General features: G+C 33.1%; 3 protein-coding genes across 5 annotated transcripts in view; 1 reads left to right on the top strand and 2 right to left on the bottom strand.

Annotated features, from left to right (window-relative positions):
• The window catches only part of tkv (serine/threonine receptor kinase thickveins), a 112,409-nt gene extending 103,071 nt beyond the window's left edge, over positions 1-9,338 (bottom strand). Inside the window, exon 1 of one of the 2 annotated variants that reach the window (XM_081995843.1) lies at positions 9,073-9,338. In XM_081995843.1, the coding sequence (XP_081851969.1) occupies positions 9,073-9,151 (79 nt within the window). In that variant the 5' untranslated portion in view covers positions 9,152-9,338. The remainder of the gene's footprint in view (positions 1-9,072) is intronic. The other variant, XM_081995844.1, reaches the window with a different exon arrangement.
• A 193-nt stretch (positions 9,339-9,531) lies between these two features.
• Vti1a (Vesicle transport through interaction with t-SNAREs 1a) lies at positions 9,532-10,966 on the bottom strand. Its single transcript, XM_081995889.1, has 4 exons — positions 10,603-10,966; positions 10,443-10,501; positions 10,027-10,371; positions 9,532-9,976 (listed from the first exon to the last, which is right to left on the bottom strand). The coding sequence occupies exons 1-4, from the start codon at positions 10,694-10,696 to the stop codon at positions 9,824-9,826; spliced, it is 651 nt and encodes a 216-aa protein (XP_081852015.1). The 5' UTR covers positions 10,697-10,966; the 3' UTR covers positions 9,532-9,823.
• Positions 10,967-11,072: 106 nt separating this feature from the next.
• On the top strand, positions 11,073-26,317 carry LOC145740323 (uncharacterized). 2 transcript variants are annotated; one of them, XM_081995798.1, is made up of 8 exons: positions 11,073-11,313; positions 15,436-15,616; positions 15,674-15,908; positions 15,963-16,200; positions 20,403-22,674; positions 24,640-24,960; positions 25,739-25,821; positions 25,918-26,317. In XM_081995798.1, exons 2-8 carry the CDS (start codon positions 15,478-15,480, stop codon positions 26,074-26,076), a joined length of 3,447 nt encoding a protein of 1,148 aa, XP_081851924.1. In that variant the 5' UTR covers positions 11,073-11,313; positions 15,436-15,477; the 3' UTR covers positions 26,077-26,317. The 2 variants fall into 2 exon arrangements, with proteins under 2 accessions (XP_081851924.1, XP_081851925.1); XM_081995799.1 differs by having other exon boundaries at positions 15,440-15,616.
• Positions 26,318-27,531: the final 1,214 nt, after the last annotated feature.

Below are 27,531 nucleotides of genomic sequence, written 5' to 3' on the forward strand. Positions count from 1 at the left end.
AATAAGTAATTGAAATTAGTGATTATTGACGCTTGTAATATTTTAAGAGTCTTTTCGGAGAAAATAGTATTCTGTCTGTCGTTTAATTCAAAATTACTCTATATTTCTGTTAGTTTTCATATTTCGATGTTGTAGGCTATCAAACGTGTAATAACCGTGTGCGTGAATATAAATTAAAGAAAATTGATTGCTTTACATCAGTTTTTTAAGACATTTTTGGCTTTACCTAATACGTAATATCAATTTTCACGCATCTCAAACTCAATGGCATCCATAACTCAAAGGAACATCGTAATAATTGCATTTAAAACTGGTTGGTGATAGAAAAATGAGGAACACAGATTAATGTTGAGAGATGCGCTGTAATACGTCCGGTGTTGTGAAATACGCCATATTATAAAGTTAAATTACTCGTAAATATGACCATAAATCTGTCGATGAACTTTCAGCAATCTGACTTTTTTTTCACGTTTGTGTTTTCATCGAAACGAAAATATCTCTCGTTTTTCTATCACCAACGAGTTTTAAATGCAATTATCCACATAACGAGTCAATACAGAATTTTTTATGGATATATTTTGAGTTTATTTGGCATGAACACATCATATAAAAAATATCTATGCAGGTAATGCAAAATAGGGCAGTAATTCTAAAATACATGGTGTATGTTTTATGTATTATTATTCAAGATATAAGGTACGCCGATTATACTACCGACACAAACTATCAAGTGACACAACAAAAAGTACCTTTTCGCAATGTTGCCGTTGTTAACTTGACTTGCAGAAAACTTGATGCTATCATGTGCTTCATTCATTGTTTAACTGCCTATTTAATTTGACAACCTCGCCCTTTACATATTTTTACTAATCTTAAAAATAATTATAATTAAGATATTGTATTAAAAATGGATGACAGTCAGTTTTTTCAAATGGAACATCCAAATTTATATATTTATTATGTATTTGTTTTGTTGACAATCTAAAATTAGAGACAAAACTATCTAAAGCAGGAAATAAAAAGCGACTATTTTATTCAAATCTCATTTTAGCTTGTAGGTAATTCTAGGCCTGAGAAAAAATTGCCTCGTAACTTGACCGTTTTTGGGATATTTGATATTTTATTTGAAGCCCCTTTAAACAGTGGACCTAGATACAGGTCGTAACGTTTAACGGCTCCAATAAAATAGCAAGCAGTTAATGGTCGTCGGTAGCAAAACCATTTTTTCATTAAGGACCCTCTCAGGAATGACTATCAAAAAATCACAGTCCTTCTTGAAGCAGAACCAAATTTTCAAAAGGCTGGACGAGAAAAATGTACAAAAAAACTCACCTAAACAAAAAAAATATATACAGTGTGACCCATTTAGAATGGAAACACCCCTATAAAATTTTAGGTTATTAACCGATTTCAATGATTTTTTTTTTGAAATAATTAGGAATGAAATGTCTATTATGGGAGAAAATTTTAAATATTTATTTCAGTTTTCAGGTCATATTACGAGACTTTTTCTTGATAGAAAATGGAGAATTTTTATTAGCGATTTTTTTATTGAAAAAATTACTACCCCACTGGATCTATAGTGCTTTCAAATAGCTGTGACCAAATTTATTTTTTATTTTTTTTTTATTTTTTTTTTTGATTTTTTTTTTTTGATTTTTTTTAATTTTTTTTTTTTAATTTTTTTTTTTTTTATTTTTTTTTTAGAAATTAATCAATTAATACGTAATAATAAACAAGTAAATAGTAACACCATTTCTATGGCAACAGTTGATGCAGGGTGTTCTTTTGTGACCGTTAGCTTAGAGGATTTTTGAATTTTAATTTGTCATAACTTTGTTATTAATGAATGGATTTTCATGAAATTTTGGTCACAGCTATTTGAAAGCACTATAGATCCAGTGGCGTAGTAATTTTTTCAATAAAAAAATCGCTAATAAAAATTCTCCATTTTCTATCAAGAAAAAGTATCGTAATATGACCTGAAAACTGAAATAAATATTTAAAATTTTCTCCCGTAATAGACATTTCATTCCTAATTATTTCAAAAAAAAAATCATTGAAATCGGTTAATAACCTAAAATTTTATAGGGGTGTTTCCATTCTAAATGGGTCACACTGTATCTAGGAAACCAAAGGAGTTAGAAGAGGGGTTTTCGCTTTTGAATTACTAAGAACACTCTCAGAAAACTTCTTCTTCTTGAAATGGGCATTCAGCCTGTTTTTCCTGCTTTAAGAGGTTCCTTGCGACGTCGATATCCAGCTATCCCTCCACCTCTTTGGTTGTCTGCCTGGCGGTCTTCTAGAGTGTGGTTTTTCGTCTTTCGCAATTTTAACAATTCTATTGTCTTCCATTCTGTTGATGTGTTGATTCAGATTCTCATCTCTGCCGTTCGGGTTATGCTCTTGGTTCTGCTGGTGTCTGCCGTGGTTTCTACATATGCCGATATGTGATTATTGGCCTTACGCATCAAATCAAATCATTTATTTATGTCAAATATATAGCTATAGGTACACACGTCAAATAAATTACACTTACATAAGTCATTCTACACAACAATTAGACATTCAGACTATTTACCGTCATATAAGATAAATCTTCATTAAAAAAATCAGCTGTTCTGTAAGGCGCAAACTGTAAAAGCAGTTTTTTTATTTTCATCTTAAATTTAATAAAATTTAGGCTCCTGACGGAAAGTGGGAGTCTATTATACATTTTAACAGCCATAAACTCTGGTCTGTCTTGACACTTTCTCAAACGGATAAAGATTGGTCTGATATTATCGCGACCTCTTGTTTCATATCCATGTATATCACTCTGAAGAGTAAACCTCTCTTCATTTCTTTTAACAAACAATAAACTCTCCAAAAAGGCAGATGGAAAAGTCAGAATATCCAACTCCACAAAGACACACCTGCAATCCTCCCGGTAAGACAGTCCCGCTAGCAGCCTAACAGCCCTCCTCTGGAGTCCAAAAATCCTTCACGCACGAGCCGCTCCGCCCCATACCACAATTCCATAGGTCATCACAGAGTGAAACAGAGCATAGTATGCAAACAGCAAAACCCCCGCAGACCACGGAGAAGAAAAACCGCTCCGCATAGTCGTCCAGCAGTAGCCTCCACATGAACATCCCAATGAATACGAGGATCAAGGCTTATTCCCAAAAATTGTACACTCCTCCGGTCTCCGCCATCCAAGTCCCTAAGGCCAAAAACCATTCCCTTCGATTTACCATCATTAATTCCGGCCTGTTGGCCCGGAACCACTGCTCAGCCCTCAGCTGCAACTCCAACACACCCCGCTCCTGACCCAGAAGCTGAGTGCCCTGCAGTGAGATTGTAGTGTCATCAGCAAAGAGAGTATACATTGAAACATTGTCATATAGTCGTAGATCATTTATGTATATCAAAAATAGCCAAGAATTGATCCCTGGGGTACTCGTACCCTTACCTCTCTTCCCGATGACAGCACCCCCCCAACCCGAACCCTATGGCTCCGGCCCTCTAAATATGAATTAAGTAGCTGCAAGCTAGAGTCAGAAAACTTATAAACTTTCAACTTTTGGAGCAAGATGCTATGAGAGACACAGTCGAAAGCCTTGCTCAAATCCAGAAACACGGAAGCGCTGTATTTCCGATCCTCAAAAGCATCCATCACAGATGAAAGCATGTCCAAAACAGGAAGAATGGTGCCCCGGCCGGACCGAAACCCAAACTGTCGCTCAGAAAACAGACCATTTCCCTCAAAATGCTCAGTCATCCTAACAGCAATGCACCTCTCCACCACCTTCGAGAGGATCGGCCGTAAAGACACAGGACGGTAGTTCGAGACATCCTCCCTATCACCCTTCTTAAAAATGGGTACAACTATAGCACTCTTCAAAGGGTTCGGAAATATTACATACCCCGCATGATTTATACCTATACAGGGTGTCCCGCGAGGTAAGGGACAAAATTTTACTACGAGTTCTTTAGGTAAATTCTGGTCGAAAATGTCCTATGAACATGGGTCCGCCAATGCTTCCTTACCAAGATATGATTTTTTTAAATTTAATAGTATTATCTTGTGTTATTGGGAAAGCTATCAGCCACATCATTAAAAGAGCTAGACTATGCTTACAATGTGAAGGTGGACACTTTGATCAATTATTGTAAACAGTTATTTTCACAGTAATATAAATTTTTTTTTCTTAAATAAAATTATTTTTCGGCATTATTGTAGTTTTTGGCACAATAACACTATTAAATTAAAAAAATCATATCTTGGTAAGGAAGCATTTGCGGACCCATGTTCATAGGACATTTTCGACTCAAATTTACCTAAAGAAGTCATAGTAAAATTTTGTCCCTTACCTCGCGGGACACCCTGTATTCTGGTTTTTGCTTCTATTTTTAAGAACTGGTTATTCCATATAACTTCTTTCAAACATCCGGCTATTCTAGAGGCCTTATCTATTTGAGTCTTTACCTCAGATCTCCTGTCTTGATGGGAGGTTATTTCTACCCCTAAGTATCTGAAGGACATCACCTGTTCTACTATTTCGTCGTAAACAGCTAGTTTGCATCTTCTAGGTTCTTTTGCTACAACTAGTGATTTTGTCTTGTTTATCGCAATCCACATATTGTAGCGTTTTGCTGTCAGGTAGAATTGATAAAGTAGTCTCTGCAGCTCATCATCGTTTTCTGATATAATTACTGTGTCATCCGCGTAGCACAGTATTGTTATTTCTGTAACCATGCCCCGCGTTTTCACTCTCAGGAAAGACATATTAAAAATAATAATCCTACTTAAGGTCCTTCAGGGTTTTCAACGAGCTGGAATGACAAAAGAAGCAAAAAAAACACCCAAACTGAAAAAATCAATATCTAACCAAATGAGTTAGAAAGGTGGTTTTTGCGGTGAATTATTCAGGTCACTCTCAGGAACCACATTTCAAAAATCATAGTCTTACTTGGAGAATAACCTAGTTTTCACAGACACTTTGCACAGAACAGCAAGACTATTATTTCTCATCTGTAAAGTTCCGATTCTATGATAAATTCTAGGTCCATTTGACTGATATGTTCTGTATCGATATTCAATTGTATTTTGTCTAACAAAAGTGTGAAAAAGAAGAAAAATGACAAACATGTAACAAGTTGCATAGCTGAATTTGAAGTAGTATCAAAAAAGTGTACAACTTGGACACAACAAAAAAAGCTAAACAAAACCTTTGGAATGGGTTATCTGAAACGTCGCGGAAATGACCGTCTGCGGCTTGTTTTACAAGCAAAAGTATTTGTTAAAAAACTGGTTTTAAATATTTCTGTCTGTTCTCGGTGATATTTCCGACGATAACACTTTCGGGTGAGAAGACCGGCGTTTTTGTTGGTCGGGTAGGGCATTACATTTGACGCGGTTTAAATTAAACGAAACGAATGCGCGGGTACCGCAGGCTAAGGGACGAAGAACCCATTGTCACGCTTGTCCTTCGCGGTCGCTCTTTTATAATCCTGACCCCGACCCTACAGGGTCGGTGCATATAAGCAAGACACGGATTTATTCTCCATGACCATATACTTTAAGAATAATCCAATGTTAAATTGGATTACTTAATCTTTAAAAATCGGACACCACACGAAATTAAACCTTTTGTAGGAGGATACAACCAATTTTTCAAAAGAGTCGAACTGCATTCACTCTGTATATATGCTCGATTATGCACACTGAAAGATCTCAGAATAAGATGGCTCGGGCGAGACGAAATCTCGCCTCTTACCTCCATTTTTTATGTCGTCGTTGACGGTATTCAGTGATGCCAATGTCGGATAGAGGTGCCATGTTTTATGGTTCAACGCATTCCAAGAGCTTCGTTCTTGACTTTCGTTTTTGTTTTGTTGCATGACAATCGTTATATGCGATCACATTGTTGTCAAACTTGATTGTATCCAATCAGAGTCATTGATTACGTTCAAGATTTCTCGTTATGAAATGAAAACAAGCTATCTGTTTTATACTCGGTTTTATATTTATAATGCATAATTGAGCGTTAATACAATTATAAATAAATAACTAACATAATGTTCCAAATGCACACAATTATCATTTTTAACGATTTACCTACATTTTTTTCTCTATTATTTTTGAAAAGACAAATAATGGCAGTTTGGGCCACTTTTGCTCTCAACGCCTCAATGGAAGTCTCCTATAATTTTAAATAAAAAAAAAAATTACTAAAAAACTACATTGTTCAAAAAGTATGACCTAGTAAGTTATAGACCAATGAATGGTAAGTTATTGCTTTGCACGGATGACGGAAGAATGAAGCAATAGTTGTCCTGTTGTCACTTTGTGCATTGTTGTATTGTACATAAGCATCATAATATCCAAATAAAAAATATAGAATATTTGAAAAAAAATCTTATTATGCTCATACTTCTTAAATTGAATTACTACTAAATTGGACTGAACTTTGTTATCATAGTAATTTGGAACGCAGCCTGAGATCTGTAAGCACCAAAAAGGAAGGCAAGTACAAGTTGGCTCTGTGTTTCTCAGACTTTGTAAGAAATCAGATATTTCTGTTGAACACTGGTAACCTTATAGCTCTAATCTTGCATGTACACGAGTCTTGTTCTGCACGTTGAACAAACACAAACACTTGTAAATCAGATCCACAAACTAGAAACTGTATTGAAATTTTCTTATAGTTTCCTAATAAACTAAAACTGATGAATCACTACTTTAATATTCAAGAATCAAATTTAAGACCTTAAAAACGGCGACATATGATATGCATGGAAAAAGATAAAGTATTAACTTACTTTAGAGGATGCCCTAAGGGTGACGAGGTAACCAACCTTAAACTGAATGCATTTTACAACCAGTTTCTATACCTCAAGGCAAGGTTATCAGATTAAATAATGCAACAAGAAGCCACCATATAGAATATTTTCGTTGCTGCAAGAATTGAGGCAAAATGTGTCTGCGAAACATATGAATGTAAATTTATGAGATGAGCCCAAAACTGTATGGTCACGCCACAACATTATAACATATATTCCGACACAAAACGGGAGCTCTTGTGGCTACCAGTTTTGACCATCGAATTATACAAAAAAGTGGATCGTTTATCCGGCCCGCTATTAATCATAATTTTCGAGCCCAATTAATAATAATTCCGGTCCAGATAAAATAACCCGGTTTTAGGTTGAGTTAACTAACAGCTAACCACAAACCCTACACTTAAGCCAGTCATAGTCTACAGACCGAGCTACAGACACCTCGAGAAAAGCCGAATTTGCATCTTTAAAAAGTTGATTGCTGCAGTCATTAAAACGTTGTTGGGCTTAATGATTTCAATAAATTGACGTCAACAGACGTTGCGACCATCAATTTGCTCTTAATGCATATGGGAGTATCTTGTAATGTGTATATTAACTGTGATTCACCTTAATAACGGTTGTCGAATTTAATCCCCGCATATGGATGAATTACATAAACCACGCATAAAAGTGGACTCCATTTTTGGATGTGAAAGTAATTTTATGGCTGATTGGACTATCAAAACCTGACTAAAACTCTTGACCATCTGGTACTTGAAATCAGTTTTACACAATTCAATCAATCAAATAGGAATTATTCAATAAAAACAAACAACAAAGACTGTATTGTTTGGAAGTGGAGTTAAAACATAATTTGAATTTAAAACTGTAGAGAACCTTCGATTGGAGTGTTGGAGATTTATTCCTGATAATTTGGTGGATTCTGCAAGCCTTACAAATCCCACAACTGCTTAACTATTTCATTAAATCCCAAAAAAAAGTCATTTTAATGAAAACTTTATAAGCTTTTCTGATATGAAAAGTTACTAACTCCATTAAGGTAACCAAATTAATAAAGAAGGATTAATTTTATTTACTTCTATGGTGAATGGATAAAGCTTGGAATAAGGTCTAGCATGAAACCAGAGAATACAATAAATAATAACTTTCCAAACTGGTTTGACCCTCAAAAACTTGAATAATGCTCATATATCTCTGAAAAACAATGTTTTTTTTGTTGTAAAAAGCACAGCGCATTTGTGTTTAGTATGGTAAGTTCCATAAGAAAGAAAATGCCTAAAAAATTTGTTTTTTTCTTTTCTCTGTGCAAAAGTGATTAATGTTTTTTGGTAGAACTAGTTAAACCTACAATCTGTCACTGATTTCATCAAAAACTAGTAAAATTTATAAAAACTTATATAACTTTTAGAACGTGTTCATATAGCTTATTATAAAATCAAATACACTAATTTTTAAATAAAATTTTGTATGATTAACATGGTAACACATAGCATTAAAAATGAAAATAAAATAAATAGCACTATCTAGTAAAGTTTTCTGATGAACACTAGTAGAGTCAATTTCTAGCATATTTTATAGAATACCTGACTGAAGAATCAATAATTCAACCAAGGATATAACCTCATATATAACATAGATTTAAAAATATCACCCAGAAGACATACCTACTTAAGGAGCTACATACCTACATTTAATTAAAATGATATAATTTAATTATTAAAGTTAAAATTAGTAATTTTTCTACTCAATAATCTCAAAGAAATAGAACCTGTAATAATACATATACCTAATGACAATAATTAACATTCAGAGGAGGTAGACCTGGACCATACTTCTTGAAAGCAAGGAGCAGAAGTCAATACAAGTGTGAATAGAATGTGACACAAGAAGCTGGCTACTACAGGTTCTTGTCATTTTCTCCATACTTTTCTCTCCATTTCCCCCCCTCATTTCGAGAATAGGCACTGAGATAGGCACCCAGAGGGTGTACATGCCAACAGGCTTACTTAAAATGTAAAGCAATATAAAAACACTGTGAAGCTGAACCCAGCCAACATCAGAGCAATCTTTGCACTGTTATAGATATTGTAATCAAAGATCCAAGTTGTACTTTGCTTGCTGTGATCGCTATTCATCACTGACCAAAAGAATATGGAGAAGAATACAAATTAAGAGCAAAATCTTAAATCCTAATATGCACACAGATTTGGTATACAGGCTCAACATTTTCTGTACTGTACATACCTGTTTGAACTAAGCCTGCTGCTTGAGATTCATTGAGGAAGAAAATCCTCCCAGTTCCGTTTTGAAAAGGATCAGTCATCTTAAAAACACTATTTATAGCAAGAATTCACAAAACTCCTGAATAACACTTTGTCCACGCATTTCAAACCACATATCTAATAAACACCGATTGGAGTTACACTTGTAATTAGTAGTTATTCCATTTTTAATGAAAATTTGTTTTTAATAATCATTTTTATGTAAAATAACAATACAATAAATTGATCCAATTTTTTTGACAACGTCAAATGTCATACAGCCAAAGACAATGTCAATGTCAAATCTCATTGTTAACAAGTCAATATAAAGTTTGGAGGACAAACAAACCATTTTATTCATGGTGGAGATTCAGCTTCCTAACAAGCCTCAATGCATTTTTCATGTTACAATAAAATTTCACTACCTTGACACATAAAATAATTTTGGCTCATTATTTTCTATTTATTATTTGATTAGAAACAATTACAACTAATTATTTCTAATACCCCAACAATTGTACATGGAAAAACACAACTTAATTTCCAATTTACACCTAAAATTCTCTAATTTGTTTTTGTAAAGATGAAAACTATTAATAATTTCACTTAATATTACTTCAAATTATGAATACTACAAATTATAGCTTTTCTATGCAGACTATGCAGGTAAAAATGTATAATTTTTGGTACAATGGCAAATTTTTAGGTTCTTATATGCTACTTTACTTATTTGCCTACCTTGCATAACTAATATAAATGCCCAAGGATATGAAAATAACAAAACACACACCAACAATATACAGTACAGCCTTTTGCTGCATTACTCTCATAATCATTGCATTCAAAATCCTAGATGCCCTATTTAGCTCTTCATCAGTTTCCCTCAACTGAAAAAAACAATTTTAACAAAATTTCAAGTCGTTTAAATCAAACTTACTCTATTTCTAGATCTTTGAATTGTTTCTCTCTGTTCACTTAAATTTCTCATAACTTGATTTCCAATCTCCTCAGTTTCAATCACCACTCTATAACCATCATTCAGTTTCCTTCCCGCCCTTTCAAGTGTCTCTGAATTGTCAAGTAATCTCTGTTTCTGATCAATAGATATTCGAATGTCTACATCCTCAGCACTGTCATACAAGGACTCCTGCTTTACTGCTCTAGCCTTAATATACTCCAGAGTGAGTCTTTTCAACTCGGCTCTATAGCATTCAAGTTTTGTTTTGCACCTTTGCTTTTTTGATGGTTCCACTTCCCTGACTTCCAAGTCCATTTGTTCAAGCTACAAATAAATCCAGACTACAATTTTAAAAAAATGTCCAGGTCTAGTTGTAGTGGTGAAGTGTAAGTTACCAGTTCCTGTGCTTCTTCCACATGTTTTTCTATTTTGGAAATCAGTTGTCGACGATCTTCTACGACAAAAACATAAGGCTCTCACCATTGAGTATAACTCTATGATTAGGGGATAAGAACATTGCCAGTTACAAGTCACAAAAAGCCTTGACATACTTACGTGAAGCAGAGGCTGACAGTAAACCAATGTGAGCAGTTATGTCAGCTGTTAAAGAAGAATATTGCTGTTCATAACTTTCAAAAAGTGTAGCCATTGGTACCGTATTTTACTAATTATTTAACACTTGAGTATTGTTTAAATTAGAAATTCACTTATTAAACCTGCTCCCGGATTTTTCCCGAAAGGCTTGTTTAATTGGAATATGTGAGGTAGATTCAAATTTAAAAATGCGGTAAACATTCACTGTCGACCAACCCTTACACGTTTAATGTAAATAGTAACAATCTAGAAGCTGATAAAATAATAATATTAATTATTGTGAATACATTTTCAATTTCTACTATGGGCTTTGTTTTGATGTATGTAAATTGACATTTAAGACATTGACATGACATTGGAGACATTTCTATGTAAGTCATTTGTCAATTTTTTTTATAACCCCATTTACCTCCAAAGGCCGTTTTTTCACTTTTTTAAATTCCATCATTGTACCTATTCCATTCAACATTCAATCCATTCCAACACCAGCAAGTTTTAAGGACAACTAAAGCTATTGAGATTTTAAATTAACACAAAAAATATTACTCGCAGTTTACAGCTTGATCTGTGATAAAGATAAAGTATTTTAGTAATTAAAGCAAGTTGAAAGTGCAATATAATCTGGTGTAGTGGTTTTTTAAAAGTTTGCAATTAGTACATGGTAGACTGTAGGTGAGTGAACATTTGTACCATAATATTTTCTAGTGATGGGTGATTATGAATGATATAATCAAAATATTTGGAATTTGGATTATAGCAGAATGATCCCTCATTCGATTATTATAAAACTAATCATTGGAATAATCAAAATATTATACATTATTCATTCACTGAAAGTTCAAAGTTCAAATTTTCAGCCAAATATTGAATATAATCATTTATTCCATAGTTCATTTCATTCCAAACATTGAGATAAAAGATTGTGAACCAAAGAATCTTTTCAAAAACCAGTGGATCAACTTAAAAAGGAACCTGCTTTCAGCAAAAAATTTGGATCATATCTAGTTTTGACCACAAATGTAAATTCCTAATTTATACCTATACATACAGTGCATTTTTTTTAACATGCAACATAGGGTTTTACCTGTTAAATTTTTAAGCCCATGTTAGACCATGTCATTTTAGATTTACAGGTGTAAAACTTGGCGGGTGGCTATTTTGTACTCTGAAGCTTAAGTAGGTTTACCAATTCGGTTTAAAAACTGAATAAAAACACACAAAAAATCATCTTTTTTCGAAAAGATTTTATCTTTCCATACTGCCTGTATGTATGGTAGGTGTTTGTTGTTTTTGATACTTGCAGGGCAGGTAGCAGGTAAAATTTGGTGTAGAAAGTAAAACAGGGTGGTCAAAATGCGAATATTAACTTTATATCAAGAATTAAGTACAGAAGAAGTATTTTTTAAAATAAATTGCTCAAAGTGACCTTTGTTTTAAACCAAACAGTATCCCAAACGATCATAAAATGCCCTTTTGAGGTTATAAATAACTAACTAGTCACTCTACCTGCTACCTGCCCTGCCAGTATCAAAAACAACAAGCAACTACCATGCATACAGGGAGCATGAAAAGATAAAATCTTTTCGAAAAAAGATTATTTTTCCTTAGTTTGTAACCACTTTTTAGACCGAATTGGTAAACTTACTTAAGCTTCAGGGTACTAAACACACACCCGTCAAGTTTTACACTTGTAGTTCCAAAACAACATGGTCTAACAAGGGCTTAAAAATTTAACACGTAAAATCCTATATTGCGCGTTAAAAAAAACGCACTGTATAATATTCAACTCATGTACCTAAATATGTTACTAATAAAAATTAAAACAGTTTTTCTAATTTTGGCATATAAAGTGACACTTTTCAAAACTGATTAGAGTGACAAAACGTTTTACTTTTCGTAACTAGTATACAGGGTGTCCCACGACGAAAGACATCGATTGATATTGGAAAAAGTATAAATAGGAGAGTTTTGAAAATTTGGCAGGATACTGATGTGGGCATGCCCAATCCAACTAAAATATTTTCAAGATGGTTGCACTTCCGTTTATATTGGAAGTCGATCACAACTTTCTTATTTTAAATAGAACACCCTATATATTATTACATATTTGGATTCCTCACAAAATTCTGACCAACTTTTGTATAGAATGCCCTATGCCTATCTCTAGCCGTTTTCGAAATATTTGATGTTTTTCCAAAAAAGTGACTATGGAGATGAATTGTTTTTGAATAATATTATTTGGACCGACGAGGCCAAATTCACTAAAAATGGAATGTTCAATAGACATATACTGGTGTGACATAAATGCACACGTAATTAGAGAGAGAAATTTTCAAGAAATCTGGAATTTTTATAATAAAAAATATTTATTCTCAAATAAAACGAAATGGGTTGGATTTAGGTATAGGCAAGTAACTTGAAACTTATAGTAATTTTTAATGCTCAAAATGATTCCGTCATAAAAAATGTGGGTTTCTATTTAAAAAACTTGAGATTTTTCATTTTTTTTAGTGGCAAGTTTATGATTTTTTTTTGACGACCCTGTATACAAATGAGTCATTACGCACCCTCAGTTTAATAAAATCCTTTATTTACAATAACCCAAAGTTTTATTGCAAAATGAAATACGGTTTTAACATAATACAAAAATATGTTGAGCGTTGCAACTGTCACTTTTTTGGAAAAACATCAAATATTTCGAAAACGGCTAGAGATAGGCATAGGGCATTCTATACAAAAGTTGGTCAGAATTTTGTGAGGAATCCAAATATGTAATAATATATAGGGTGTTATATTTAAAATAACATAACTAGTTACATAAAGTAAAACGTTTTGTCACTCTAATCAGTTTTGAAAAGTGTCACTTTATATGCCAAAATTAGAAAAAGTTCATCTCATCACTCCCTGTTTTTATGCATTTCCGTAAAAACATATGGGCGACATCCATCATAACATGTCGTTATCACAGTTTATACAAGGTGCTATGAAAGTGAATATTTGTGTTAAATCACTTTAAAAGATGGTTTTACCGCTTTTTGGTCAAAATTAGAAAAAATGATGTATGCAACACGTTTCGAAAATGTCTTATTGTGTAACTCATTCAAATTGTAGGACCTCGCTGCGCTCGCCCTACAAACATTCATTTGTTACACAAAATCGATCTTTTCGTAACTGGTTACATAAATAGCAATTATTTTTATTTTGCTCTGCAATAATTTAATTTTAATTTATTACTCTCCTTATTTTCATTTTTCTACTGCCTTATCTACAGGGTAATTCAAATTCGACCCTCACCATTGGGATCTCAGAAACCATAAGAGATACGAGAAAGTTTAAATTGGGGCAAAGTTGCGCAATATAAAGCTCAGCCAAATGCTGTTTTAAAAATTTTGATTTTCCGAGTACTTTATTTTAGTGATGTATAATAACTTATGATTTGCTTCATAAATAACAAAATAATTCAATAAAAACTATTTTTACTTTAGTTATTGGCTTTGAGTTAATGGGCCGTTTTAAAAAATGTCATTGTTTGACAGTACTTGTCAAACACGATAATTCGGACGATCATTAGAGCGTCAATCATAGTTAAAAATGTATCTAGAAAAGAAACCCCCGCAGAAAATGTTATTATTATACAAGCATTGCTGAACTATTTAGGTTAATCAGAAAAAGAGATTTGTTAGCATTATCTCTAACTTAAAAGGCTTATTTATGTTTCCAAGAGAAAGATCATCATTTTAGGAACTTCATTTTTTGCCAAATTTCAATTTTTTATAATGTTAAGTGCAAGTTTATAGTTATTTATATTGGAAGTGACTTAAACCATTTTTTATTCACGAAAAGAACAACTAGGTCCAGAGCGTAGCTGGTGGCCTAAGCTCTTCGAGTGAATAAACCGGTTTAAGTCACGTGTACACCAAGTAATCTTCATAAAACGTCTCATTAACTCAAAGCTAACTAAGGTAAAATCTCTAAAAGCTCTAATGATCGTCCGAATTATCGTGTTTGACAAGTACTGTCAAATAATGACATTTTATGAAACGGTCCATTAACTCAAAGCCAATAACTAAAGTAAAAATAGTTTTTATTGAATTATTTTGTTATTTATGAAGCAAATCATCAGTTATTATACATCACTAAAATCAGAATAAAACGTACTATTTGGTGGGCTAAAAATCCAATATGGCGCCCATAAGAAAAAAGAAAGTTGATGATGGCTGCCAAAAAACGAAACGTCGTGTGGCAAATTTGAATCCATCATCGAATAGCTGAGAAAAAGTGGCAATGAAAAGGTGCTTTTAGTTTTGGAATATCTCTTCAAATAAGATTAGAAATAAATAAAAACAAAAAATCAAATTTTCAGTTTTTTTCGGATATCTTCGGAAGTACTCGGAAAATCGAAATTTTTAAAACTGCATTTGGTTGAGCTTTACATTGCGCAACTTTGCCCCAATTTAAACTTTCTCGTATCTCTTATAGTTTCTGAGATCCCAATGGTGAGGGTCGAATTTGAATTACCCTGTATATTTCAAGTATTTCAACTTTAGGCTGTTTGTGGTTAACCTCTGCTTATTATTTTATAATCCATCAAATAAATCTTTAGTTAAAAGCAATTATTATTCTTTCCATTCATTTGATTGTGAATAAGTACTAATTATAGCCCATGCTTTGCACTATGATTCATTCATAATCATTTGATTAATTCAAAGTAATTATTTCAATTCAATCTATTATGCCCAACACTAATATTTTATCTGTGGTTATCTTATCCTAATAAAATTAAATAATTTCTAGTTAGCATTGTAGAACTTAAAATTTGTCCAAATAACAACAATCATGAGTAACATTGAAATAGCTGTAAGAGTGAGGCCTCTCATTGAAAGAGAAAAAAAGGAGAACCTGGAACCTTTATGGGAAATTAAAGAAAAATCTATTGTTCAGACCAATGGTTTGAGTGGAGATCCCTATATATTTGGTTTGACTAGTTTTGTTTATGTTTAACTCATTTACCTTTATTTAATTTTATTTGTAGATCATATATTTAATGAAAATCAAAGTAATGCAGACTTATATCACACAGTTGTCAAACCTCTAGTCTTGTCCTGCCTGGAAGGTATTAATGCTACCATTTTAGCTTATGGCCAGACATCTTCAGGAAAAACTCACACAGTTGTGGGTACAAAAGATAATCCTGGAGTAATTACCCATGCAGTAAACGAAATTTTTAATTTTATTAACAATGACTCTTCCAGAGATTTTCTTTTGAGGTAAGTAATCCCAGTCCTATTATGTCATTTTTATATCTGTAATCTTTGATTTAGATGTTCCTATTTGGAAATTTACAATGAGAAGGTGAATGATTTGTTGAATGTAAATGGTATGGACTTGAAAGTTCGTGAAGATTACAACCAACAGGTTTATGTGGAGAAAGCACAAGAGGAGGTTATTCATACACCGGATGATTTTTTTAGTTTAATGAAACGAGGCATGAAAACTAGGAAAATTGGTTGTACAGATATGAATGAGAGGTCAAGTAGATCACACACTATTTTGAAATTGGTAAGTATTTGCAATATTATTAGGTACAGTGGATGTCTGTAAAAGGTCTGATCAACAGTCTACCCAAAGATGTAATTTTAATTACAGTTAGTAGTACTAGAACTACCAGTACTACAATAACTTGATAATAAGGAAATAGAGGGATTTTATCAGACATAATACCTATTTTCAAGTGTAAATTAGAATTAGGTAGATGAAATTTAGTGTGGTTTTAATATGGGACTTGAAATTGAGGTAATTGATTTAACTGATCTTTGAGGCTGTTGTTTTTAATGAGATCTTTAATGTTTATAGGTATATATATTCTTTTTAATTTATTTTGAAATATTGTTCTGTCATTACCAAATTAATAGCTTTAATCCTTTATGAATACATTATACCTTGGAAATGGTGTAGGTTATTGGTGTTTCAAGATAAGAGATACTCCCTCTCCCTCTGGTTATCAGTTATGAAAACAGTTTTGGGCATAACTGCTGTCATTTCTGTTTGTCTACGTTGATTTTGGCATATTTGGTTAGGAATTTAGCACTGGGTTTCATAAATATGAAGTGACAGTGTCATATTATTTATAATGTTAGGTTAGGAATGGGTTGCCCGATTTTAGTTCAAATTGCGCTGCGATCTTAACTTGAACCGCCATTAGTGTTCATAACAACCTGAGGGCATTATAGGCGGGCGTTATCATAACACCCTCAAACCTTTTTTAATATTAGCAATGGCATTTTCATGCCATGAAAACTACGTATTCCCTACCTTAGGATACTCTTGACTTTTTAGGTAATAAAGTATAGTTAGCTTTTGCTGCATTTTCTTTTATATTTTTGTCCAACTTTTGCCATTTTCTCTGACTGACAGGGCTATCAAAGTCACATCATTCAGGTAAAATAAACACTAAACAACAAACCGGTAAAGGTATACCTTACTTTTCAATGCCAGAAACAGTAAATAATGATGAATTAGGTGAAACATAAAGCATTGTATGCACCACAGGCATTAGGGAGAGTATAATGTCCATCAGGCCGAAACAGCCCAAGGGCCTATGGCCCGAGGGACAGGACAATATGTTCCCTCTAACGCCCTTGGTATACAGGGTGATTCCAAAGTTGGTGCTTTCCTTTCACCTGCGAGTGGGCTTCAAAAAATAAGGCTTTTTCGAAATATGAACAATGACGAAGATACAGGGTGTCAAAGTTTTACTGAAAAAATCAAAATTTAATGATTTTGGCCAAACCACTTGAAGTAATTAGAGAAAATTTTGTAGGTGTCAGTAGCTACGTGGAAAGGAAATTTCAAAAAAATAAAAACCGTCTTAATGCGTGCCTAAAATTAAATGCTGTTTTAATTTAAAATGTCAAATTATTAAAACTTAGTTCAAAGGCGGCTGAAATCTTTTGTTTTTGTTTATGTCTGTTGATAAGGAATAACTTGTAGTTAGTTAAAATTAAATTTAACTTATTTTCTATTTTGTTTTTTTTTTTCAGTAAAACTTTGACACCCTGTATCTTCGTTATTGTTCATATTTCGAAAAAGCGTCAAAGGAAAAAAAAACTTATTTTTTGAAGCCCTATTTGTAGGTGAAAGGAAAGCCCCAACTTTGGAATCACCCTGTATAAATAGCAATAAAGTATAAGGCATACCACATGACAGAACTGGTTATCTTGTTGCATATTATTAGCAAATGAAGATTTAATGTTAAAATCGTCAGGTTTTAGGTAAAATTGTATGCTCTTTTCAATTGAAACATGAAATATGTATCTACCAAGTATTAAGTCATCTGATAAAATATATACAGGGTAATTCAAATTCGACCCTCACCATTGGGATCTCGGAAACTATAGGAGATACGAGAAAGTTTAAATTGGGGCAAAGTTGCGCAATGTAAAGCTCAACCAAATGCAGTTTTAAAAAATTCAATTTTCCGAGTACTTCCGAAGATATCCGAAAAAAACTGAAAATTTGATGTTTTGTTTTTATTTATTTCTAATCTTATTTGAAGAGATATTCCAAAACTAAAAGCACCTTTTCATTGCCACTTTTTCTCAGCTATTCGATGATGGATTCAAATTTGCCACACAACGTTTCGTTTTTTGGCAGCCATCATCAACTTTCTTTTTTCTTATGGGCGCCATATTGGATTTTTAGCCCACCAAATAGTACGTTTTATTCTGATTTTAGTGATGTATAATAACTTATGATTTGCTTCATAAATAACAAAATAATTCAATAAAAATTATTTTTACTTTAGTTATTGGCTTTGAGTTAATGGGCCTAACAAATCAATGGGGTTAACAAAGGTGTACACGTGACTTAAACCGGTTTATTCACTCGAAGAGCTTAGGCCACTCGCTACGCTTGTGGACCTAGTTGTTCTTTTCGTGAATAAAAAATGGTTTAAGTCACTTGCTGTATAAATAACTATTAAATCACTCTGAATGACATTCGCCTATTTACAGATGTAAACAAACAAACATCAATGTTACATCTACGGGGCGCGGTGCAAATTTAATAGAACTAATTTTAGTTTTTTTTTTTTAATATAAGAAGTCGAAATTTAATAAAATACTGTATAAGACACGTGACTTAAACCGGTTTATTCACTCGAATAAATATGAATGAATAAAAAATGGTTTGTCTCTTACTGTATAAATAACTATAAACTTGCACTTAACATTATAAAAAATTGAAATTTGGCAAAAAATGAAGTTCTTAAAATGATGATCTTTCTCTTGGAAACATAAATAAGCCTTTTAAGTTAGAGATAATGCTAACAAATCTCTTTTTCTGATTAACCTAAATAGTTCAGCAATGCTTGTATAATAATAACATTTTCTGCGGGGGTTTCTTTTCTAGATACATTTTTAACTATGATTGACGCTCTAATGATCATCCGAATTATCGTGTTTGACAAGTACTGTCAAATAATGACATTTTTTAAAACGGCCCATTAACTCAAAGCCAATAACTAAAGTAAAAATAGTTTTTATTGAATTATTTTGTTATTTATGAAGCAAATCACAAGTTATTATACATCACTAAAATCAGAATAAAACGTACTATTTGGTGGGCTAAAAATCCAATATGGCGCCCATAAGAAAAAAGAAAGTTGATGATGACTGACAGAAAACGAAACGTCGTGTGGCAAATTTGTATCCATCATCGAATAGCTAGGAAAAAGTGGCAATGAAAAGATGCTTTTAGTTTTGGGATATCTCTTCAAATAAGGTTAGAAATAAATAAAAACAAAAAATCAAATTTTCAGTTTTTTTCGGATATCTTCGGAAGTACTCGGAAAATCAAAAATTTTAAAACAGCATTTGGTTGAGCTTTAAATTGCGCAACTTTGCCCCAATTTAAACTTTCTCGTATCTCTTATGGTTTCCGAGATCCCAATGGTGAGGGTCGAATTTGAATTACCCTGTACAATAAACAAAAGAATCATCATCAGGTTTTTTTTCTTAAAAATATTATTTATAAATCTTTTCTTACAATAACAGAAGACATGAAAATTAGAATTATCAATGTCTTCCATGAAATAACTCCTGAAATCCTAATAATGTTGAGTTTTTGAAAAACAAATTAACAGTGAGAATGGGCAGCATTAATATGGTGATCACTTACAAATTGAAATTCTTCATAAAATTATAAATATGGCTTTGGTGGGCAAATGCCAACAGATAGACCGGATACAGCCTAGAGGAAACTGAAAAAACTTTCTAAAGTGCATGAACTAAAAGTAAATGGTGCATGGAATCAACAACCCTAGTAACTAATGCTATTTCTTGATTCTGTTGTCGAATTTAGACAATTTTTGTTCTAATCAGTTTCTCTCTGAATGTTGTCATTTTTCAGATACTGACTATTAAACATTGTAATATTTGGAAGGTTGTAGCAGGAAAACGATTGAAGATAGAGTAAAACGGTTGACATGTTCCTATCCCACTTTTTTCTTGAGATGGTATTTTCAATATTTCCAAAAAACTTGTTTTGTTTTTTTGAAAATTTGTAAAATCCCATCATAATCAGTTATGGTGGTATTGTTGATGATAACATCCACTATTTTAACATATACTATTTAACACATACTATTTTAGTAGTAGTATAAAATATGATATTTAAAAGTTTTTGAATTCAAATTTATGTTTTATGTTTTTGCTTTTTGTTTTTACATTTATGTTGTAACTATCACCTACACTCTATTTTAGGTTATTCAGTCACAATGTAAAGCATCGGAAGGATCTCTTACCGAATCAGTGCTGAGTTTAGTTGATTTAGCCGGTTCAGAACGTGTGGGACAAATGTCCATGGACCGAAGTCGCCAGGTCGAAGGCGTGTCCATCAATAAGTCACTAACAACTCTTGCCCTGGTAATTCGTCGTCTAAGCGAAAACGATACGTTTGTCAATTATCGAGATTCCAAATTGACGAGGCTGCTGCAACATTCGCTGGGGGGAAATTCGAAAACTTTAATCATAGCCACGGTGACTGTGGCCGCGTCCGACGAAACCAAGTCCACGTTGGAGTTTGCGCAGCGCGCCAAAACGGTGAAAAATCGACCGGAAGTTAATCGACGCGTCACTGATAAAGATCAGCTGAAACTATACGAGCGCCTGTGTGATAATTACAAGTCCGAAATTGAAAAATTGTATTTGGAAAAACTGGAAAAGGAACGGACAATTGACGCTTTAAACGGAAAAATTTCCAACATTCGGCTGTTTACTGATTTAGATTCCAAAAGATCTAGCAGTGTACAAAAAATACGACGTCACACTATGTGGAGTCATTCCCAGAATCAACAAAATGTATCCAGCCCAATGCTTGCAGTTACTCCTCCAGCGAAACTTCGACTGGAAAAGCAACTATTGGAAGTTTCATATGAAAGGTTGAAAGAATTTACCAACCTGGAACGGCAATTTACTGGGGAAAGTTTTAGAGAACATTTCGACGATTATCAAGAACTGGTGGCTCGGCTTAGAGAAGAAAACTGCAACTATCAGCTTACTCAAAAAACAATTTTGAGCGAAGTTAGAGATACTAAGGAGCATCTCTTGACCTTAAAAAGGCTTCTAGCAAATCAAGAAAATAACGCCCCAGGGTTTCTAGGCACGATTATAGAAGAGGATTTTGGTGTTTTTGAGCTAGAAAACGATGAAATCAACCAGCTACAAGATCAAGAGTTGTCAAAATTGCAATTGAAAAATGAGGAAGCTGAGGTGCTAGAAAGGAAAGTTGTAGAGCTTAAGAAAGAAAATACCATTAAAGAGCAGGATTTAATTGATTTACGGTTAAATCTTTGCGATAAAGAGGAAAAGCTATCGGAATTGCAGAAATTGATTTCCAACAAGATGGAAGAAATTAAGTGCTTAAATTCAACAGTGCAAACTTTAAACGACAAACTCGAGAACGCGAATCAAGTCATAGTTACTAAAGACCGAGAGTTGTCAAAATTACAATTGTCAAATAATGAAAGTGATGTTCTAGAAAGGAAACTTGCAGAGATGAAGAAAGAAAATTCCATTAAAGAGCTGGATGTAATTGATTCGCGGTTAAATCTTTGCGATAAAGAAGAAAAGCTATCGAAATTGCAGAAATTGATTTCCAACAAGATGGAAGAAATTAAGAGCTTAAATTCAACAGTGCAAACTTTAAACGACAAACTCGAGAACGCGAATCAAGCCATAGTTACTAAAGACCGAGAGTTGTCAAAATTACACTTGTCAAATAAGGAAAGTGATGTTCTAGAGAGCAAACTTGCAGAAATGAAGAAAGAAAATACCATTAAAGAGCAGGATGTAATTGATTTACGGTTAAATCTTTGCGATAAAGAAGAAAAGCTATCGAAATTGCAGAAATTGATTTCCAACAAAATGGAGGAAATTGACCGATTGACCGCAACACTACAAACTTTATATGATAAACTTGAAAACGCGAATGAAGTTATCATTTCTAAAGACAGAGAGTTATCAGAATTACACTTGGCAAATAAGGAAAGTGATGTTCTAAAAAGGAAACTTGCAGAAATGAAGAAAGAAAATACCATTAAAGAGCAGGATGTAATTGATTTGCGGTTAAATCTTTGCGATAAAGAGGAAAAGCTATCGGAATTGCAGAAATTGATTTCCAACAAGATGGAAGAAATTAAGTGGTTAAAAAAACTCGAGAACGCGAATCAAGTCATCATTACTAAAGACCGAGAGTTGTCAAAATTACACTTGGCAAATAAGGAAAGTGATGTTCTAGAAAGGAAACTTGCAGAAATGAAGAAAGAAAATACCATTAAAGAGCAGGAAGTCAGAGAATTGGGTCATTTACGTAAATGTCTTGCGGACAAAGACAGAGAAATACAGAGATTGGGCCAAAAATTGTCGAAAAGCGATCCGTTTAAAGAAAAATATGATAATAACGTGACCACACTAGATCAAAGTGATACCGAAGAAGATTCCCCTTTCGAGCATATTTTTGATGATTTTAATACAGGTAAGAATTGGTTGTATTTTTATTTTATTAATTCATTTATGTCAGACCAGTTGATTATTGGGTTTTTGTTACTTGTTCACCAAATACAGGGTGGTCCAGTTTTAAATGTCAATAATTTACCATTCAATAGCCCATCAAAAAATAAGTTAACATACATTACGTCATTTTCCTGAAAAATGCTTCTCTAGGAAAATACAGATCATAAAAGTTCAGTTTAAAAAATCGGTTTCTTGTCATTACTGTCAGACCGTTGGAGCAATTTTAATTAAATTTAGAACAAATACATATGAAGTTAATACTCATTATGTGATGTTAATAACGTTTGTCGAAACTGTCCAGTGGTGTAAATACAGAAAGATGGTTTTAATTTTTCTGCCTTATTCTCTACGTCAATGGCTATTTTTAAAAAATTTCAGTTTTTTTTGCTTTACTTGTTCAATTTGATAATATAAGTATCTCTTATATTTACTCTCTTTTATCTCTTTGTTTACAAGACAATTGAGTTATTACGTTCAAAGACCCAAAACCAACCCAACCCAACTTACAAATTGTCTTGCAAACGGTGAAAATTGACTTAAGAAGCTTAAAAAATGTCTTTGTAGCAAGTTTTCATAGTTTCCAGACAAATTGAAAGATATTAGTTTTGAAAATTGACTTATTAACCAGTAAATTTACTTTGAAATGGTGAAAATTGACTTGAGAGGCTTAAAAATTGTCTTTGGAGCCAGTTTTCATAGTTTCCAGACAAACTGAAAGACTAGTTTTGAAAATTGACTTGGAAAATGTTTAAATTGACTTGAGAGGCTTAAAAACTGTCTTTGTAGTCAGTAGTTATAGTTTTCAGATAAGTTGAAAAACTTTAGTAGTGAAAATTGAAATGTAGCCATGAAAAACTACTTTATCTAGAATTTTTGACTACAAATTCATACATTTCCACCTTGAAAATTGACTTGGACACCAAAAAGTGACTCTGAACCAATAAAAACTGACATCAAAAGCTTAAAATTTGCATATGAAGTAAGTTTGCCTAATTCAGTCTTGAAAATAGTTTTAAATACAGGATATTGACATTAGATTCATGAAAATTGACTTGAAGACTAACTTTTCAAGTTTTTTTACTTCACTTTTTATTGTCTTTGAACTCTGGACTATTTTTAGGGCTTTAAAACTGCTTTCAGTTTGGAAAATCGAGTTTTAGGGTTATTGACCAAGTTTTTGACATATCAGACTTAAAAAAATGTTTTTACATTTTCCATAGGCTTAAACATGCCATTTCACGCTTTGTCAGTATTAAATTGACTGCTAGACGCTTCACTGTGCTTTAAGACTAAAAAATCGAATTTTAAACTATTTTTTTATAGTAAAAGTTAAGTTTCAGACTCTTCATTGATGAAATTAAACAATTTTGGCATTAAATGCTACGATATTAGTCTTGAACACTAATTTTTAGAATTAAATTAGTTCGAAAATTCGGACTGTTACCAGTATTTAATTGAATAAAAAAAAGTTTGAATTGAATGATCAGTTTTACACTAGTTATAATCTAAAAACTTGAACACATATACATTAGTCCAAAAATCCTATTTTTTGACTATTTTCAGTCTCAAAAATTTACTCGTAAACCTCACAGATGACCAGATTTGAATCCTTTTGAACTAGTAAAAAATACAATAACCCAAGTAGACATTTTTGTCAATTTTGAATAATATCCAGGGAGCGTAGAAAATAAAGACTATCCCCATATATCGACGCGTCTAAACAATTTTGAAGAATGTCATCCACATCACATAACGAGTACTCATTTCATAATTACTTATGCCTGCACGTAGAAAAGGTGTTTTAGAGTCTGAAAAAGTAATCTTTTTTTATTGTCTTGTTGTTGCATATCCATATCTTGTATGTATTTTTTGCTCAAGAGTAACTATTTTCACATTTAATTTTATTTTTCTTCTCTGAACTGAACAGGTGCATTTATAAATGAAAATAGCGACTTGAAGCGAGAATTGAAAAGGACGAAAGCATCACATAATGCTTACGAAACGAAATGCCGGCAGCAAGGCGCCGTCATCGACCGTTTAACGGAAACCAACCTGAAAACGACCGAAACAGTGGAAAAACTGAAAGAAGAATTACGTGAAGCAAGACGGCAACGATCGGCAACGCCTCCCCAATCAGACTGTCTTTCTTTGTCGCCCGATCAATTAAGAAAGATCAAAAGACGGTCAATTCATGATCAACGAAGAGGCATATCACCTGGAAGCGAAGATCTGCGAAACACGTTTACCGGTAAGTCACGTTATGGAACCAAAGTGGTATTAATAAACGGTAATTCGATAATTTAAAAAAAAAGATTTGTTCAGTTTTTGGAAAAATCCTTTTGCATGGGATGATGATTGCTGCTGGTCTGGGCTTCGGAGGAAACGTCTTTTTTATAGATTTATCAAACTGGCTCCATATATTGGAGATAAACACATTTGAATTGAGTTAGTGTTTGCATTTGATTTTTTAGTGTGTCCAGAGTTTATACTTGCGCCATTATCGCACATTTATTGGCCGCTTTTCCTCTTCTGGATATTTATTTTCTAGATGATTGTGCATCATTTTCATAAAATCTAAAGTTTTTAATATTCACATCATTGTTTTTAGTACTTATTTCTTCAGTTAGTTTGTTCAAAAAATCCATAAAACTTTGCAGGGGATAGCAGTTTGTTCGATTCTTTGTCGTCAATTCTCTTTAAATTCCTGTTTTGTATGGCCTCAGAATGATTGATCGCCATTTTTAATTTATATCAATTATCCTGAATCTGAATATGACGAAGTAGAAATTAGCTCGAGAAATTATATTGGCATATTTGCCCTTAAATGACTACCGTGTCGGAAATATTCATCTGTGGTGCAACAAGTACTGTAACACATTCAAGTTTATTTCTAGCTAAGCCACTGGTATTTTGTGTTGTAACAATTCAACCTAAACATTTAGTATAGGTACTGTTAATCAATGTATTTATTAGCTTTAGTTTTTTTTATAAATAACTAAAAACTATTAACAAATGTATGTTTTTAGAATTGCATAAGGAATCGCCAACCGGTCGCTGCGGGAATCGGCAATCGGTTCAACTTGTCGATAAAGCGTGTCAAATAGAAGAGGTGAGATTGTTGTATCTTTATATTGTTCCGAGCTTAATTAACGTTTGGCTTATTAACAAAAACTATTTTTTAACAAAAATTTGTATTGTTTTTTAGCGGGACAACACGGATATTTACCGACAGGAGTACGAAGCGTTATCTGAAAAATACACTATACTCCAAAAAGTGGCAAGATATCGACGACGGGAGGCCAACCATTTGAGGCACAAATTGAACATTCCGCCGGATGCACCCGTTTTACCTGCGCTTGACTGATACGTCCTAATCATAGAGATTAAATTTAGAGAGAGAGTATTTATTATTAAATTTGAATGAAATTACATTCAAATTTAATAATACTCTACCAAACTCTTTTCTTCTAATATTTTGTGTAAATAGTAAAAACCGTTATACCTAGGACTTTAAATCTGGGCGCTTCCAAATAGAATAGATAATAATATTACCTTGCATATAGTATATTTTTTATAAATTATTACATAATATTACAAACTCAAAACTTATTTTTTTAAACTACCTAAAAACAAATGTATAACAATAGTTATTTGTATACCTAGGCCGGTGAAATGGTTGGCGACAATCTTGAGGGCGAAAAAATTATTTCACGGCCGAGGTGTACACAAGATTTTTTGTTCAAACGATATTTATTTAGAAATTCTTAATTTTTTATAAATAAAATGAGAAGGGTCTTGCAATCACGGTGACGTTTATCGTTAAGTTTGCTGGTTATGCATTGTTGATGGGACGTTAAATAATAGACTGACTCTTGTCAGAAATATTTTCCTTTTTTTCATTTACGCAAAAATAAAATTGGGAGACGAAGATTGCTGTACTGATATAAATGTGTGTACTGCTGTAATTGGTGCACATAGTGGTCACATAGAGAAATCGTAACCAGCAAGCAATAATAAGCGTAGACGGTGACATAGTGATTGTTAATTTATTTTTTCCCTGTATTTTTTCGGCCGTAGGGCCGTAAAAGTGCATTTCACGGCCGCTAAACTGTACGTGAAGTGAGTACCTACTTCACGTCCGTTTGAACAAAAAAATAATTATTATAGTAAATGGATTTCAAAAATATTTTTTTCCTGAACGACATTCAGAAATAAGTTCGGAAAGTAATACTTTTTCGCACTGCTGGTGTGAAAAAACCACCTATCATTCGGGAACAAAAGACGTATACCAGGTGTCCAAGAGCACCCTGGACATAGGAGGTTAACATGGGAAAACGGTTTTGATTTTTGCGCCTGTACGGTTGATATGATTGAAAAATCGTATTAATGAAAGTTGTAGTACCACAGACAAACTAATATATAGAGCTCGAATCAGATGAGAAAAGGCCACCGCATCATCAATGACGCAGTTTTTAAAACTATTTCTTTCTCCTTCTACAGTTGCCGTCGCATTAGATATAATCAGAGGCGTCCTATTAAAATATTCCCGAAAATATATTGTTAAGCGGTCAAAAAGCCACTTGGCAACGTAGTACGGTTTTTACTTGGACACAATTAAAACAGATGCGGCAGCGGCCAGGGACATTTGGACCTTTTTATATGCTTTTACTAGCCGGCACTCTAAACGGTGTTGCCAAGTTTAAAAAAATGTAGTGGCGGACAGGGAGACTTAGGGGGTTAGGTTAGGTTCCGTTTTAGTCTGGTGTTTTGGTTGTATTGTTGATGGTCGCAGTTGAAGTTCACATAGTGTTATGAATAA

Source organism: Ips typographus, linkage group LG1 (assembly GCF_016097725.1).
Source record: "Ips typographus isolate SLU linkage group LG1, UJ_Ityp_2.0, whole genome shotgun sequence".
Classification (NCBI taxonomy): domain Eukaryota; kingdom Metazoa; phylum Arthropoda; class Insecta; order Coleoptera; family Curculionidae; genus Ips; species Ips typographus.